General features: G+C 33.8%; 1 protein-coding gene across 1 annotated transcript in view; it reads left to right on the forward strand.

The window, feature by feature from the left end:
• Positions 1-16,091, forward strand: part of LOC114326696 (poly [ADP-ribose] polymerase tankyrase) — a 117,302-nt gene that overhangs the window by 67,143 nt on the left and 34,068 nt on the right. The window contains exon 11 of the mRNA XM_050650151.1: positions 9,440-9,944. Within this exon, the coding sequence (XP_050506108.1) occupies positions 9,440-9,944 (505 nt within the window). The remainder of the gene's footprint in view (positions 1-9,439; positions 9,945-16,091) is intronic.

Genomic DNA, 16,091 nt, shown 5'->3' on the forward strand with positions numbered 1-16,091 from the left:
AATTGAGAAATTATTTCACAGTCATTGACTAAAGAAAGACTTATATTATCTTAAAATAAAAATTATTTTAACCGAAAATTTCATTTAGTTATTAAAATTGATTTTCAAAGTGTAATGGAGATTTATTTTTCGTTACGACTATGATTTATTGTGTCGGTTGCCCTTAGCAACGGCTAGCAACTTATAATACATTGTATCACGGTTTTTGCTTTAAATTTTAAAGCACCGCTTGGATTGACATGAAATTTGGCAAACACATAGATAACATGTTAAAGAATAAAAATGATATTGGGCCTCTGTGTGCTTTTGTCCTGGGGTGAGTTTCACCCCTTATGAGGGGTGAAAAATATATGTTCAAAGTAAGTTCGGAAATGGATAAAACGTCTAATTCTAAGCACTTTTCGTTCTATAGCATTTTTTCACCAAGTTAATAACTTTCGAGTTATTTACGAGTAAATACCTTAATTTTTCAACAACAAAAAAAAAACACGTTTTTAGGCGGTTTTTGACAAATAACTCAAAAAATAAGTGTTTTATTGAAAAACGGGTTTCAACAAAAATATAGCAAATTAAAAATTGAAAAGAATGATGTATGCATGAAATTTCTAGACCCAGTATAAACAAAGTTCTAGCTAATGAAAATAGGTTCATATCCGTCAAATTTCAAAGTGAATTATTTCAACGTGAAATATTAAAAAAATCATGCACTTTTTGGAGACAAATCATTTTTTAAAGTATTTAAAAAAATATGTATATCTGTTTTTAAAAAAAATTTATAGCATCAAAAGTAAGCAAGTTACCCTGAAAATAAAGATGATCTCTTTTTTTTTTGGGCAAAAAACTCGAAAGTCGACCTCCAATTAGCATCTTAAATCAAATTAATCATTACCGCTTCACAAGTTACTTTGCTCATGTATTATTTATATGATCTGTAAGTATCATCGGTTCAAAGGGCTTATTTAAAAAAAATTTGGTTTTAAAATAAATCTGTTTTAATTTTTAATTAAAAAAAATGATTTTTTCTGAATAACTTAAAATTTATTAATGTGACCAAAAATCACAAAGAGTAAAAAAATTAGTTTTTGCTGTTACGAATATTTTGGATTTTTTGCTTTTTTTTTGGAAGGTAAAAATTTGTTAAGATATGGCTGTTCTAAATTTGCACACACTCGTGATTATTGACTAGTTCAAGTCCTTTTAACTACTGCCCCTTTAAAAATAAGCACTTTGAACCGATTCAAACTTACAGACATAAACGACACATACACGAGTAAAACAACATTGAAGTAAAATTGATTAATTTCATTTTTGATGCTAATTAGGGGGTGACTTTCCCGAGTTTTTTGACAAAAAAAAGAGATCAACTTTATTTTCAGCGTAACTTGCTTACTTTTGATGCTACAAACTTTTTTTTAAAACAGATATACATATTTTTTAAACACTTTAAAAAAGTTGTAATGACTTTTCTCCAAAAAGTGCATGATTTTTCGGTTATTTCACGTTGAAATAATTCACTTTGAAATTTAACGGATATGAACTTCTTTTTCATTAGCTAGAACTTTGTTTCTACTGGGTCTAGAGATTTCACGCGTACACCATTTTTTCAATTTTTAATTTGCTATATTTTTGTTAAAACTCTTTTTTTCAATAAAATACTTACTTTTTGAGTTATTTGTCAAAAACCGCCTAAAAACGTGTTCTTTTTGTTGTTGAAAAATGAAGGTATATACTCGAAAATAACTCTAAGGGCCGGTTGTTCGAACGCTAATCAACAATGATCATTATTAAATATTTAATTACTGTCACCAAAACTGTCAATGTCAACTTTGTTTGGGTCGCTGAAAACATAATTAATTACAATTATGAGATTTATTATTAATTATGTTAATAATTATTGTTATATTAATTGATTATAGTCTCAGAATTGTAATTAATTGTTGATTAGCGTTCGAACAACCGGCCCTAAAGGTATTAACTTGGTGAAAAAATGCTATAGAACAAAAGGTGCTTAGAATTAGACGTTTTATCCATTTCCGAACTTATTTTGAACATATATTTTTTCACCCATTATAAGGGGTGAAACTCACCCCTAGGACAAAAGCACACAGAGGCCCAATATCATTTTTATTCTTTAACATATTATCTATGCGTTTGCCAAATTTCATGTCAATCCAAGCGGTGCTTTAAAATTTAAAGCGAAAACCGTGATTCAATGTATTATAAGTTGCTAGCCGTTGCTAAGGGCAACCGACACAATAAATCACAGTCGAAACGAAAAATAAATCTTCACTACATTTTAAAAATAATCTTTAATAATTAAATGTAACTTTCGGTTAAAATAATTTTTATTTTAAGATAATATCAGTCTTTTTTTAGTCAATGACTGTGAAATAATTTCTTAATGGTTATAAATAAAGTCACTAGGATTTAAGAAAACAAAAACAATTATCTCGGCTTCAGTTGGTCGTAGAATATTTTTATTTGGTTTTTAATTTTTATTTTGGCTTCATCAATAATAATCTGCAAGTTAGAAACTCATAGGATGTATAGGGGCGGCTTCAGTTCTAAATGTTTATAACGAAATTTGCCCCCTTATTTTTAAACCCGAAATAAGAGGTTGAAAAATGTTATACGCATTTATTTACATCAGAATATGAAAATATAAGTCTTTAGAAGGAGAGTGGATCTTAGATTAACTATGTACGTTTTTTTTTTCAAAAAGTTATAGCCTTAGACATTTGACCTCTTGGGATAAACAAATTATAATATCTAAGTAACAAGTTCACAAATCGGGCACTACAATTTTTTTTATGTTTAGTATTGAAAGATCTTCATTTTAAAGCCTTAAAAAGTACATAAAAGATTATTTTTACAATAACTAACGCAATTGCAAAAAACGGCCATTTTGGACTTTTCGCAGGCTGTTTTGCAATAACGTATTAACTAAATTAAACTTGCGATGGCTTAAATTGTAGGTTTTTTAATTTACTACAATTTTCTATTTAAAATTTTTTCTCTAAAATGAATATCCTAAGCTGCAAAATTAAAAATCTTTAAAAATTGCAAATTTAACAAATGAAAATCGTCATAAATAAAAAACCGCACAAAATTTTTGGTTACATTTTAGTATAAGTTATTCCTGGCATCGTCCTTTACAACACCTGATAGTTTTCAAAAATTCCTGAATTTTATCCTGAAATCGACCTATTTTTCACCCACAGCTTGGACTAATAGCATTTTTTTTACATAATATAGAAGAATACCGTACCTTTCATTTGTAATTTGCAAAATTAAAATCGGTTAACTACCACGGCGCGGCGTCAGGAATTCTTTTAAATAAACATTAATTTTTGGTGCTACGCGCAGGACAGCGGATACGTATGCTCTGATTGGGCATTCCAATGATCTTTGATAATGATTGAGATACATTTTCATTTTTAATACATTTAAATACATACAAATAAATTTGTTTATTGTAAAATAGAAACATATACTCTGTCCTTTGAAATAACACTTTTTTAGCAAAAACTTTCTTTGTTCATATATTTTAACTTAGAGAATAATAAGTTTATTATTTTTAAACATATGCAATTGTTTAAACAACATTTCACAAACAATAATCAAATTAGTTTGACTTTTGTGGAATTAAAATATTAAAATACAACAAAATATAGAGTAAGAAAATAATATATTAGATAAAGATTGGAAGAAATGTTGGTGGAAATCAACTTGTGTGAATCGAACACCGCTGTCCTGCGCGTAGCACCAAAAATTAATGTTTATTTTATAACGGTCCGAAGGTCAATGACCACCCCCTTAATTTTTTTGTGTTAAGACAATAACTATATTACGACCCCGGTATAAGCATTTTGTCTAATAGATTCGTTAAATTCATATTTGTTGATCAGAGAATCGTACGGTTCTCAGGATTTTTAGCGGTGAATTGGATCATCCGATATTGATTTGTTTATCTTCGACGTAGATAAGTGCCTCGAGTATTTACTATACTGAGAAAAACGGTCTGTCTTTATGCAGAATATGACGTGATTGTCTTTGAGTGTCTCAGTAATGCTTTATGGGAGCTCGCCGACAAAGAGCTAATTGATTTTGGAGACTGAAATATGCCAGGATGTCGCTGTTATGTTTATTTTATAAAGAATAAATCACTCTGAGTGTGTTTATGTAATCTAGCAAGTGTTCTTATAGCTGACTTAAGCATTTTCCATGAGAACGGGCCTTCGCTGTGACTACGTCCAAGTAAGCATTTTTTTGGTGAAAAAAATGGGTGGAGTGAAATATTGAGGTCTCTTGGTGTATTCTTTTCATTGATTGGATTGGCTGTTTTGGTATACGCCAAAGGGTTTACCCTGGTGCGTAATTAGCAACTTCTTATTGGTTAGGATTTGATTGATTGAGTGTTTTGAATCTGTAATTGGTTATTGAGTTCTTGATTGGAGTGTAGACTTCTGGTTTTGAGAGAGAGAGTTCTAGAAAGCTGTCATCGAGTTCAGGAAAGATCGACAAGTTAAGATCTTGCCGGTTGCCTCGGGCTGCGATTTGCGGCTACCGGCAAAAATTAGCAAGGCAGTTCCAGCTAAGTTTTGCAAGTGTATTGCAGAAGTTTTTTGTGATTAGTTAGTGTTGCTCCTATCATGGTCTAAGCAAGTCGTGGACCACCGCGTTTCGCCGTTTTTAAGCGAACGCAAAATTTTGTACCACTGTTGGTACCATCGTTCTTTACAAGCAAGTAGAAGTTTTCTTTTAAAGCACGGAGTTGCTTTCATTTTAGTATTTTTGATCCAGTTTAGTGAACTAGATAACAAGATTCTTTTTTTTAATATTTTTGTTCGAGTATAAGTGCTAATTTATTTAGACAATGCTAAATTTTTCTATATAAATTTTCTTATGAACTATGGTTTCATCAAATATGTTCTGTTGTTGTATCAATCATTTATAAAGTGACTTTAAAGTGAAGTGAAATCGCGCCTTGGACTTAACCACCAAAAGAACCAGGACAATGATTGTAACACAAGGTATAATTTTTTTTGTTATGTAGAACTTTTCTTTCATTTTTTTGTTTAGTAATCTCGATCTCAATTTGTAACACCATGAGATCACAGATTCGTAAATTCATTTTTTGTTTTAATAAATAATGTTTTATTTGCTAATTACCATCTCATTATTTCTCTTTTCCTTCTCTCTTGAATCGTAAGAACAATAAAGAATTTGCTGAGTATAGTATAGAGTGGACAAAGTAAGTCACACCATGTTTGCTGTAAATTTAAAAGTATTTTATATATTTTTTATTTGACTATGTTTTTTTGTTTTGTTTTGATTTATCTATCTTTCCTTTATTATTTCTATTTTTTGTATAAATTTTTGGTTCCCTTGAGGTAACCAGTGGCGCCCAATATTTTATTTTTGTTGACATTCTTATTTTGATTTTTCTATTTTTTTTTTCTAAGCTAATAAGAGTATACTATAACATCCCTTAAGAATCCACATCCCTTAGATCTCTGAGACTTGAGCGATCGTGGCCATGTCCTTCATTTTGTAACATTCCCTAATATGACATAACAACATCTTGTCAAAATTATATTCCCTTTTGTGGGACTGTTATAATCTAAAAAAAATTCCTGACGCCGTGGTAGTTAACCGATTTTAATTTTGCAAATTGCATATGAAAGGTACGGTATTCTTCTATATGCAAAAAAAAATTCAACTTGCTGTCTGCTTTATTTTCAGTCCTGCAACATTTTGAAAAAATGAATTTTTTTGCGAAAGCTGGATTGCAAAATTTATTTTGCAAAATTTATTGAACTGATCATAATGAAATTTACAGTATTGTTTTATTATATCATAAAGTTGTTCTGGGTAATATATGAAGGTCCTAAGTGTAGCATAAATGGTTTGAAATACGTAAAATGCAAATACTTGCTTTTTTATGATTTTTTCGCAATTATTGCTATTTTACAACAAGAGTGACAATTTTCAAAATTATTAACCAATCCTATATTTTAGGAAATTTAATTACTCAACTTTTATCTCAGTACAACTTTTTTCGGAAGTGAATATTTTTAAAGTTATAATCAAAAAACGAAGAAAGAAATCGAATTTTTCCTTCATTTTTTGACATTTTGATTATTTGAACAATGTTCCGGACCTTTTTGAGTGGGAGGATAACTCAGTTATTATTATATGAGTATTTTCCAAGCAATTTCTCCAAAAAAAATAGGAGTCGCCTCTCAACGTCCATCTCAAAACAGATGCGCCCTGGACTATGATCGATTTGATCGCCTTCTCCTAGTGCCGACTCCACTAATGAAGGTTGGCTATAACTATTGCAAGTTCGTCTCTATCTTATGCTTTTCTTAAATGCTTTGTATTTTTAACCCTGTCCATGTCCATGTAAATGTTTTTCAGCTAGGATATTTGTCGTCTACCAGGACCCCTTTTTCCTTCAATTTTACCCTTCATAATCAACTGCAACAACTCATACTCATCATTTCTTCGTATGTATATCATCTTCTTCTTCCCCAAATATGCTGTATATCTTCTTTAAATGGTGATCAAAATTTCTCTGCCTCTTTCCATTTTGTGCAACACCATTTCATTCGTAATATGATCGGTCCATGGTATTTTCAAAATTCTCCCAAAAAGCCACATCTCAAAAGCTTCTAGCTTTCTCATTAAGTCAACATTAACAGTCCAAGCTTTGGCACCATATAGAAGAATAGAGCGGATATAACATTTTACCATCTGATATAGTATTTGCAGATTGAGTCTTTGGTTACTCAGAAGTGTTCTCATCTTCAAAAAGGCTGATATTTATTGCTCTATTCTTGATCAAATTTTTGATTTCGGATCTTCAGTAATCCAGACTTCTAAGTATTTCATTTTGTCCACTTATTCAATATCTTCATTTTTTATCTGAATCCTTGTTATGACTTTATCCCTCTTACTGATCACCATCGATTTGATATAAATGATTTAATAATAGTCCAGCAAGCAGTAAAAAAGAGGAAAGAAATGTGGAAGCGATTCATAAACACAAATGAAGAGCAAGACAGAGACAAATACAGAAGACAGAGAAATATAGTGAAAGAACTAGTAAAAGATGCGAAGAAGAAGAGCTGGAAGGAATTCGGTGAAGAATTGAACGAAGGTTTTGGGAATAACAATAAACAGTTTTGGAATAAAATAAGAAGCATGAAAGGAACAAAAAGGAAACAAATAAGAGGAATTAGAAATGAGCGAAATGAATTGAAAACAAACATACAAGACATACTAACCATATGGAATAAGCACTATAAAGAAAAATTCGAGGCAAACAACCAACAAAATGAGGAGAGAGGACAGCAGGAAAGAGAATAGGATAGGGACAATCGAGTAGACGAAATTCATATCAAAGATATTGAAGAAGGATTGGCAAGAATAAAGATTGGAAAAGCGGGAGGTGCAGATGACATAGATCCGGAGATGATGAAGTACGTGGGAGAACGAGGCAAGCTTTGGCTACTGGAAATAATGAGGGAAGCATGGAGAACAGAAAAGATACCGAAAGGTTGGGAAGAAAATTTATTGATACCAATACCCAAGAAAGGAGATGAAGCGGAATGTGAAAACTATAGGGCTATACGCTTATCAGTGGCATATAAAGTCTACACCGGGATAATAGAAAGGAAGCTCAGGAAAGAACTGGAAGGAAAACTAGAAGAAGAACAAGCTGCTTTTAGGAAGGAAAGAGGAACAACAGATAATATATACATACTGAGAAATATAATTGAAAGGAAAAACGAAATAGGAGAAGACTTATATATTACGTTTATATATATTAAAGCTGCTTTTGATTCTATAAATAGAGAAGTAATATGGTCAGTAATGGAAGACCTGCAAATCCCGCAAAAGATAGTAAGCGTGGTAAAAAGTACATATAGAAACGTACTTGCTAAAGTACAAATAAACGGAAACAGATCGCCAATAATAAACCTAAGGAGAGGAATAAAACAAGGGGACAGTCTCAGCCCAGTTTTGTTTATATTAGTAATGGATAGAGTAATGAAGAGCGCTAAAAGAAGGTCAAGGCAATTACAGTCAACAATAGGGTACAGGAATTTAGTACCAGTGAGAATGGAGGGATTACTATATGCAGATGACCTAGTAATAATAGCAAACAATAAAGAGAAAATGCAAAAATTAATCGATATCTGGGTGAAAGAAATAGAAAAGTTGAAAATGGAGGTAAATGTAAAGAAAACGAAAACCATGATAGTAGCCCAAAAGAAAAGGGAAGAAATAAACCAAACGATATTTAGGTGCAAAAACGAAATAATAGAAACAGTCTCGACGTTTGAATACCTGGGAGTAATAATATCAGAGGATGGAAAGCTAGATGAAGAAATCTCATACAGGGCAAAAAAAGCAAATAAGATCTACTATGCACTAAATAAAACAATATTTGGAAAGAAAGAAATAGATAAAGAAATAAAACTGAAGGTATACAGTGCAATATCTGTACCAACTTTAATATATGCAAGTGAAACATGTGTAAACAATGCAAAAATAGACAGTACAATAAACGCAGCGGAGATGAAGCAGCTGAGAAAAATAGCAGGAAAAACGAAATTGGACAGAATAAGAAATGACGATATTAGACAAAGACTGAAACAGGAATCGATAATAACCAAGATCCAAAAAAGAAAATTAAAATGGTATGGACACATTAACAGAATGGACCAAGGAAGACTACCAAAGCAGGTGATGGAATCAAAAAGATATGGTAAAAGAAGGAAAGGGAGGCCAAGGAAGAGATGGATCGATCAGATTATATAAATTGGACAGGAAAAAGGAAAAACACATCAACAAATGAAAAAGTTAGCAAAGGACCGCAAGAAATGGAAGATATGGATAGAGGATGAATAAAACTTCCGACGTCCCTGAGGGGCATAAGGAGTTTCGAGAAAGAAGAAGATAATAGTCCAGTCTTTTGATTTATGTCTTTTGATTGTCTCTGTTATGATGTATTAAACCAGTGATATTTAAATTTGAAGTTCTCTGGGATACGTAATTTCTGCCGTGACTTTTCGATCATCTATATAATGATAATTGTCTTTAGGAAAATGATATACACCTGTCTGTCATCTTCCTTATTTCTAGTTAGTTAGTGCTTATATCCTACTACTCAGGTTAATATTCATGCACTACATTTATCAATAAAATCAAACCATGATTTGTCAAAACTAATGTCTTATTGATCTATCAGATCTTTTGTCTTGTGTCGTTTTGGATCAATAGTGATGTTTAAATGGGGGCATGTTTAACGAAGCTTGTTTTTCTCCCTTTGTACTATGATTGGCTTCCAACGACATAATCTATGTTATTAAGAAATGGTTGATATTTGTAATAATGTAATAAATATAATAATACAATTATTTTTCAGTTGGCCCACGGAGCAGATCCTTTCCTGAAAAATCAAGAAGGTCAAGCTCCTGTCGACTTGGCATCTGCTGATGATGTGCGCTGTCTTCTTCAAGATGCAATGGCATCACAACAAGGTGTACTTACGGCATCCGCTCCACCGTCCAGACCTCCATCCATCGCCCTTTCGCACACGCCGTCTCCGCCTCTACCATCCACTAACGTAGAAACCGTCATAATGCCCTCTGGCGCAGCCGTTCAGCTTCTCGTGCCCGTGGGGAGTAGAGCTAGTGTTTCGATGGCTCCAGTTGAAGGATCCAGTTCTTCTGGAAAACTGGAAGGCGCCGAAGGAGATGACGGAGCCATATGTTCGGTTGCTAATTTCTTGGCTAGCTTAAGTCTGGAACATTTGCTGGATATCTTCGAAAGAGAACAAATTACGTTGGATATTTTAGCGGAAATGTCACATGAAGATTTAAAACAAATAGGAATATCGGCGTACGGTTTTAGGCACAAACTTATTAAAGGTAAGTATTTTTGCATGTTTTGTAATTTAAGATGTTTATTTTTATTCATTTTGCTAATAATTGTAAAACCAAAATGATAATGCGGACTGATTCCCTGCGAAACACGAATAGGAAAAGCTTAAAGAGGGTGGCAATCACTCCGCTAGGAGTGTAGATGCCATGTTGATGATATTCATGATTTATTTTGGATGGGTTTTCATTGGAAAAACCATCCAAAAATAATTATAGGCACCCCTATACTATCAGTTCAAAAGTAATGGTACTTATTTTATTCATACCTTATTTATAAAATAAGTTTAGCTACACTTCTCCAAGAAATTAGCGCACCATCTTAAAATTTGAACATTTTTGATGTCTCGAATTTCCTAAACCTGTTGTCCGATCTGAGTGATTTTTTTAATATGTTAGAGCCTTATTCTTTAAGAATATCGCTGTAATAATGTTGTTTTTCTCAAAGTTAGTAACACACTGTGGAATATTCTAGCATTTATAAAATATTGAAATAAAAACTCAGTTGTAGCCTTAGGATTTTTTCACGTTTTTTTTTATTCATTCGCTTATTTTTGATAATAAAAGAGATATGACATTCAAATGGGCAGCACGATCAACTGCCCACGATTTATAAAAGACGATGCAGGACAATTGCTCACAGACGACGAAGAGATAAGCCGCCAATGGAGAAAGTATTTTGAGCAACTCTTAAATACAGAAACCCCACGACAGGACAACAAAGACAGTACCAGTTAGCCGAACCTGAAATACCAGGGCCCACACTAGCTGAAGTAAAGTCCGCAATTTCGTCCCTAAAAAAACATAAAGCCCCAGGCCCAGACGGCATACAGGCGGAACTATTAAAAAAAGGGGGAGAGAAACTACATCTTGATATATATCATCTTATAAGAGAAGGAAAGAGAAGAAATACCGAAACACTGGCATGAAAGCCATATAATACCTATTCACAAGAAGGGAGACAAACAAATATGTCGAAACTATAGAGGAATATCGTTAATTAATACAGCATACAAGATTATATCCATAATACTGTTTAGAAGACTAACTCCATACGCAGAGGAAATAATAGGCGACTACCAAAGCGGATTCAGACCAGGAAGGTCGACCATAGACCAGATCTTCGTCCTACGCCAGGTATTGGAAAAAAACTGGGAATTCAACCGCGATGTACACCAAATCTTCGTGGACTTCAAACCAGCTTACGATTCTGCTAGGAGAGAAGCATTGTGGGAGTACCTGGAAAGCTGGTACGATTAGCAAAGGTGAGCACGGAGAACGCTTCCGCACGAATCAGAATTGGCAGCACTACGTCGGAGGAATTCCTCATTGACACCGGGCTTAGACAAGGAGATCCTCTCGCCCCCCTGCTGTTTAACTTTGCACTGGAACATGCAGTAAGGAAAGCTCAGCCACAACTGACAAACGGATTTGCCGCCCAAGGATCAAAAATACTATTAGCCTTTGCGAATGACGTGGACACAATTACACAATCCACCAGAGCTGCAAAAGAAGTTTTCACCCTATTTTAGAACGGAGCCAAGAAAGTTGGTCTTAAGGTCAACGAGGACAAGACCAAGTACATGGTGGTTACAAATAACCCAAGACCAAGGGTTAGACAAAACGTAACAATTAATGAATACAATTTTGAAGTCGTCAAAGAATTTAATAAGTACCTGGGAGCGATCATAACATCTGAAAATAAATATGAAAAGGACGTGGCAGCCAGGATCATTGCAGGAAACAGGGCATATTACTCATTAAGGACCCTACTTAAATCAAAAATACTCTCAAGACCAACAAAAATAAGAGTATATAAGACAATAATTCGTCCCACAATAACGTATGGAAGCTAAAGATGGACTCTGAATCAGTGGGAAACGACAAAATTACTGGTACTTGAAAGAAAGCTACTGCGGACTATCTAAGGGCCTTGCAGAGAAGAGACAACAGGAGAATGGAGAAGAAGACACAATGATGAACTCCAGACAATATATGGAGATCAAAACATAGTACGCTACATTAAAGCAAACAGAATACGACGAGCGGCCCACGTGCTAAGATCAAGTGACGAAAGACTTCTGAACGCCACATTCTCGAAAAGGCCCGATGGAAAAAGGTCAGTTGGTTGCCCAAGAAAGAGATGGAAGGACGCAGTAGCCAGTGATCTACGCAAAATGGGAGTACAGCAATGGGAAATAGCTGCTCAGGACCGACAACAATGGAGGAAAATAGTAAACGCGGCCAAGACTCACATAGAGTTGTAGAGCCAAATGATGATGACATTAAAATGAGGTTTGTTATTTGGTCTTGATTAATCTCATTCCAAAGCTCGATAGCTACTGTTTCTGCCTCTTTTAAAGTTCTAGGAGGTGGCAAACTAGAAGTCTTCTGCCAATTATGCCCCACAAATGTTCAATCGGGTTAAGATCTGGACTATGCGATGACCAATTCATAGTCTGAAGATTTACCTGTTGTAAATATTCGGCTACAGTTCGTGCAACGTGCAATTGTCTTGCATTACCGTGCATTAATAAAACATTTTTACCAATATAAGGAGCTACAAAAGTCTTTCGCTATGTAAGGTCATCACTTAAACTAAACGTACTCATCGCCGGTCAAATCCCTTGTAGCGCGTTCCATTTCCACCAAACAATAGAAACAATTGCCGAGGTAATTGAAACTTTAAATAATAAATCTACTAATTTTCTCAACTAATCAGACATTTTTTGACTGTTAATAATTTAACAATTATCAAATTAAATAAAAATAGACGGTTTCATTCTGATTCAATTAGAGTCACAATCAAAGCTGAAAAATTATTGTGTTTCTTGGTTTACACAATCAACAATCCAAGATTGTTCCTCCATATCTGACATACAAATGTAGTACCGGCATTTATAATTTATTTAAACTATTTTGTCCTTTGTCCAATAGACTAAGGGCCGCTATAGGTGAAATTTGCTAATCATTTTAGGCCAGTGGCGGCTCGTATAACTTTAGGAAGGTAGTGCCAGAATCCGGGCAGCTGCCTAAATTTTTTGTGGCGGTTTTACGATATGGTCAAAAAGGATATAAAATATAAATAAAAAAAAAAAAAAAAATAGGCGCAGATATTTTTATCTTATATCTATATATTTACTATTTTTGGGATGCCAAAAAATTTACCAAAATTTATCAAAACAGTTCCGTAAATTAAGTAATTAGCAATAAAATAAATTCAACTTACCACCAGTATTTACTGCTGATGTACTTTTTTTTTTGTTTTTTTCATCACTAGGTGGGGAATCTGCAAACAGACGTCGGAGGTAAACATTTCCAACAGTGCTGGGTTCCTGAGCTGAAACCTCATCAGTGTCACGTCGACCAGTTTGGCCCTAAATCGGACCTCCCTGCCCTCCGTAACTCCGATGTGGCCGGGACCAGCTAAACCCCACCCCTCTCATACTAGGGCATCAGGGTGGAATCGCCCGTTAGGGCATGACTTCTCCCCGATGTCCTTCTTTTGCCCGATTCTCAGTCGCTCGTCATCACGCATCAGCTTCCGTCTCTCACACTCATCCGACCACCACGTCCTTTAATCCTATGCTGTCAATGTTTCATTCTTCCTACCACTGCTGATGTACTTGAAGTTTGTTGTTACGATGTGGTCTCTAGAGCCTATTTAGAAAATTATAAAAATAACACTATTCTATTATTTACACACACGCACAAAGTTATTTAATATCACTTTTAAAGTTTACGATATGTGAAGTCCATCCTTCTTTCTTTTTTGGAGGCAAAGTTTTCAATGACTTTATTATTAAAATTGTCAATGCCATTTACAAAATGTCTTTCTGTAGACAGCATACCTAAAGCACTTAGTCGTTCTTCCTTCATGGTATTTCTGAGGAATGTCTTAATTCGTTTTAGCATTGAAAAACAACGTTCTGCTTCAGATGTTGACATGGGAATGGTTATTAATATACTTAAAAGTTTAACGGTTTTTTCAAATGTACATTTTAAACCTTCATCATTGATTAAAACAGATAACGGAACAGCCCCAGAGGTAGTACTTAATTCGTCTCGCTGATACAATACTTGTAATTCAGTTTTAAGTCGAGTTTTGTTTAAAAATAAAAATTGTGTGCATGTTTCATTAAGAAATGATTCGGGGAACTTATCCTTATAAGCAGAAAACTTCTCTGACATAAATAAATGAGAAGCAACTAAATGTCCGGAGAAGGTAAACCTTGTTTTTATTTGCAACAAAACTGCATCGCATATCTCTAAGGCTTCCCGTTTTCTGCTGGGCCTGTCCTCTTCAATTCGCGCCTTTTTTTTTATTGGTTCATCATTATCGGTTTGTCTCTGTGACGTGTTTATTTCTTCTTGAATACTATCCATAATGACGTCCATTTGCTCCCTTATACCTTGAATTGCTGCTGCAAAATTCTCCAAATCTTTTTTCACTTTGACAGAATCAGTGCATACTTTTTGCAATTGATGAAAAATAATTTCTACATGAGGCATAATTTTATTAAAAATAAATAGCCGAAATACAAAATATTTATCCTGGAGCTTTAATTTGTAACCATTTGCTTGATTAATGGAAGACAAATCACGTGAAGTACTTTGTATAATGTCCATAACTGCAATGAGGTCTTTTCTATTTTCATGAACAGTATGAACACTTCGTGATTGAAAATTCCAACGTGTTTGGGAAGATTTTGGCAACCTGCGATTAACCACCTCATCCAAAATTTTTGTTCTTTGAGGGGACGTTGAAAAGAATGAGCACAAACCAGATAAATTAGAAAAAAATATCCTAGCCTGCTTATTGATGGAACATGCACTTGTCATAATTAAATTCATTTGGTGTGCATAGCAGTGAACGTAATTTGCAAGAGGATATGTCTCCTTAATAATTTTTTGCACACCATTTAAGCCACCACTCATAACAGATGCGCCATCATAACTTTGAGCGATTAATTTGTTTGGAGTATGTTTTAACAATGGATTTAAAACATTTAAAATACATTCAGCGATTGACTTAGCATCATGTCCGCCCGGCACGTAAAATCTCCAAAATCTCTCAACTGGTCGTCCTTTACACAAATATCGAAAGACTATAACTAATTGAAATTCACCAGCAACGTCTGTGGTTTCATCGGCAATCACTGCAACATAAGGAGAATTTTCAATTTCTTTCTTAATTTCCTCGTGGTAAACATCTAACATGCACTCCAGTAGTTCATTTTGTGTTGTTTTTTATGTACCTTTAAAAGATTTGGAACTTTGAATGTGAACCTTAAGTCGTTGTCTAATTCAGCGCTAAAATTGACCAGCTCCTTAAATATGCCTCTGTTGTCTGAATTTTTCGTTTCGTCGTGACCTCTTAGAGCTAACTCAAAAGCTCCACAAAACCTTATACAATTTATGATTTGATTCAAGACATATCGATTCTTATCTACCTGTTCATTATGTTTAATTAGAGTATCACGATAAGCTGAATTTAATTGGGTTTTTATATTTAACTTACCAAGCATTGAAAAGCTAAAAACGTTATTCATGTGCACTTTAGATTTTTCATGGGATTTCATTTTCTCCCATATATGTACAAGATCATCGGTGCCTTTGTTTGACCAAGTCTCGTCACCTCCAAACAAAACGCATACAAAACAGAAGAGTTTATTAGTTTGTTCGCAACCACACAACCAGCTATTTTTATCATAAATAATTTTATTAAACTTACGACAGCGAAGTTTTTGTCCATTTCCACTTTGTTTTTCAATTTTTAAATCGGGTAAAGGCCGACCGAGTTCTTTAATTTGTAGTTTTTTTTCTAACGAAAAACCACCAAAAGAGTTTTTTAATATACTAATTTGATTCATTGTCAATAAATAAATTAAACGTAGAAAATAATCAAAATATTATTTTTATACCTACGACACCCACGATCACAACGCACTAACTAATAATTACAAATTAAAAAATATAGTAGAGTATAAACACAAATATACAATACAGTAGTAGACAATAAACACAATAGCGTCAAGCGAACGCGTAAAGAAACTAGAAATATGTAGATCTAAAACATTGTATCTTAAGATCTACTAACTTCCTTTTCGAGATTTCGAGCCTGGCACGGAGACTCCA

Source organism: Diabrotica virgifera, chromosome 5, assembly GCF_917563875.1.
Source record: "Diabrotica virgifera virgifera chromosome 5, PGI_DIABVI_V3a".
NCBI lineage: Eukaryota > Metazoa > Arthropoda > Insecta > Coleoptera > Chrysomelidae > Diabrotica > Diabrotica virgifera.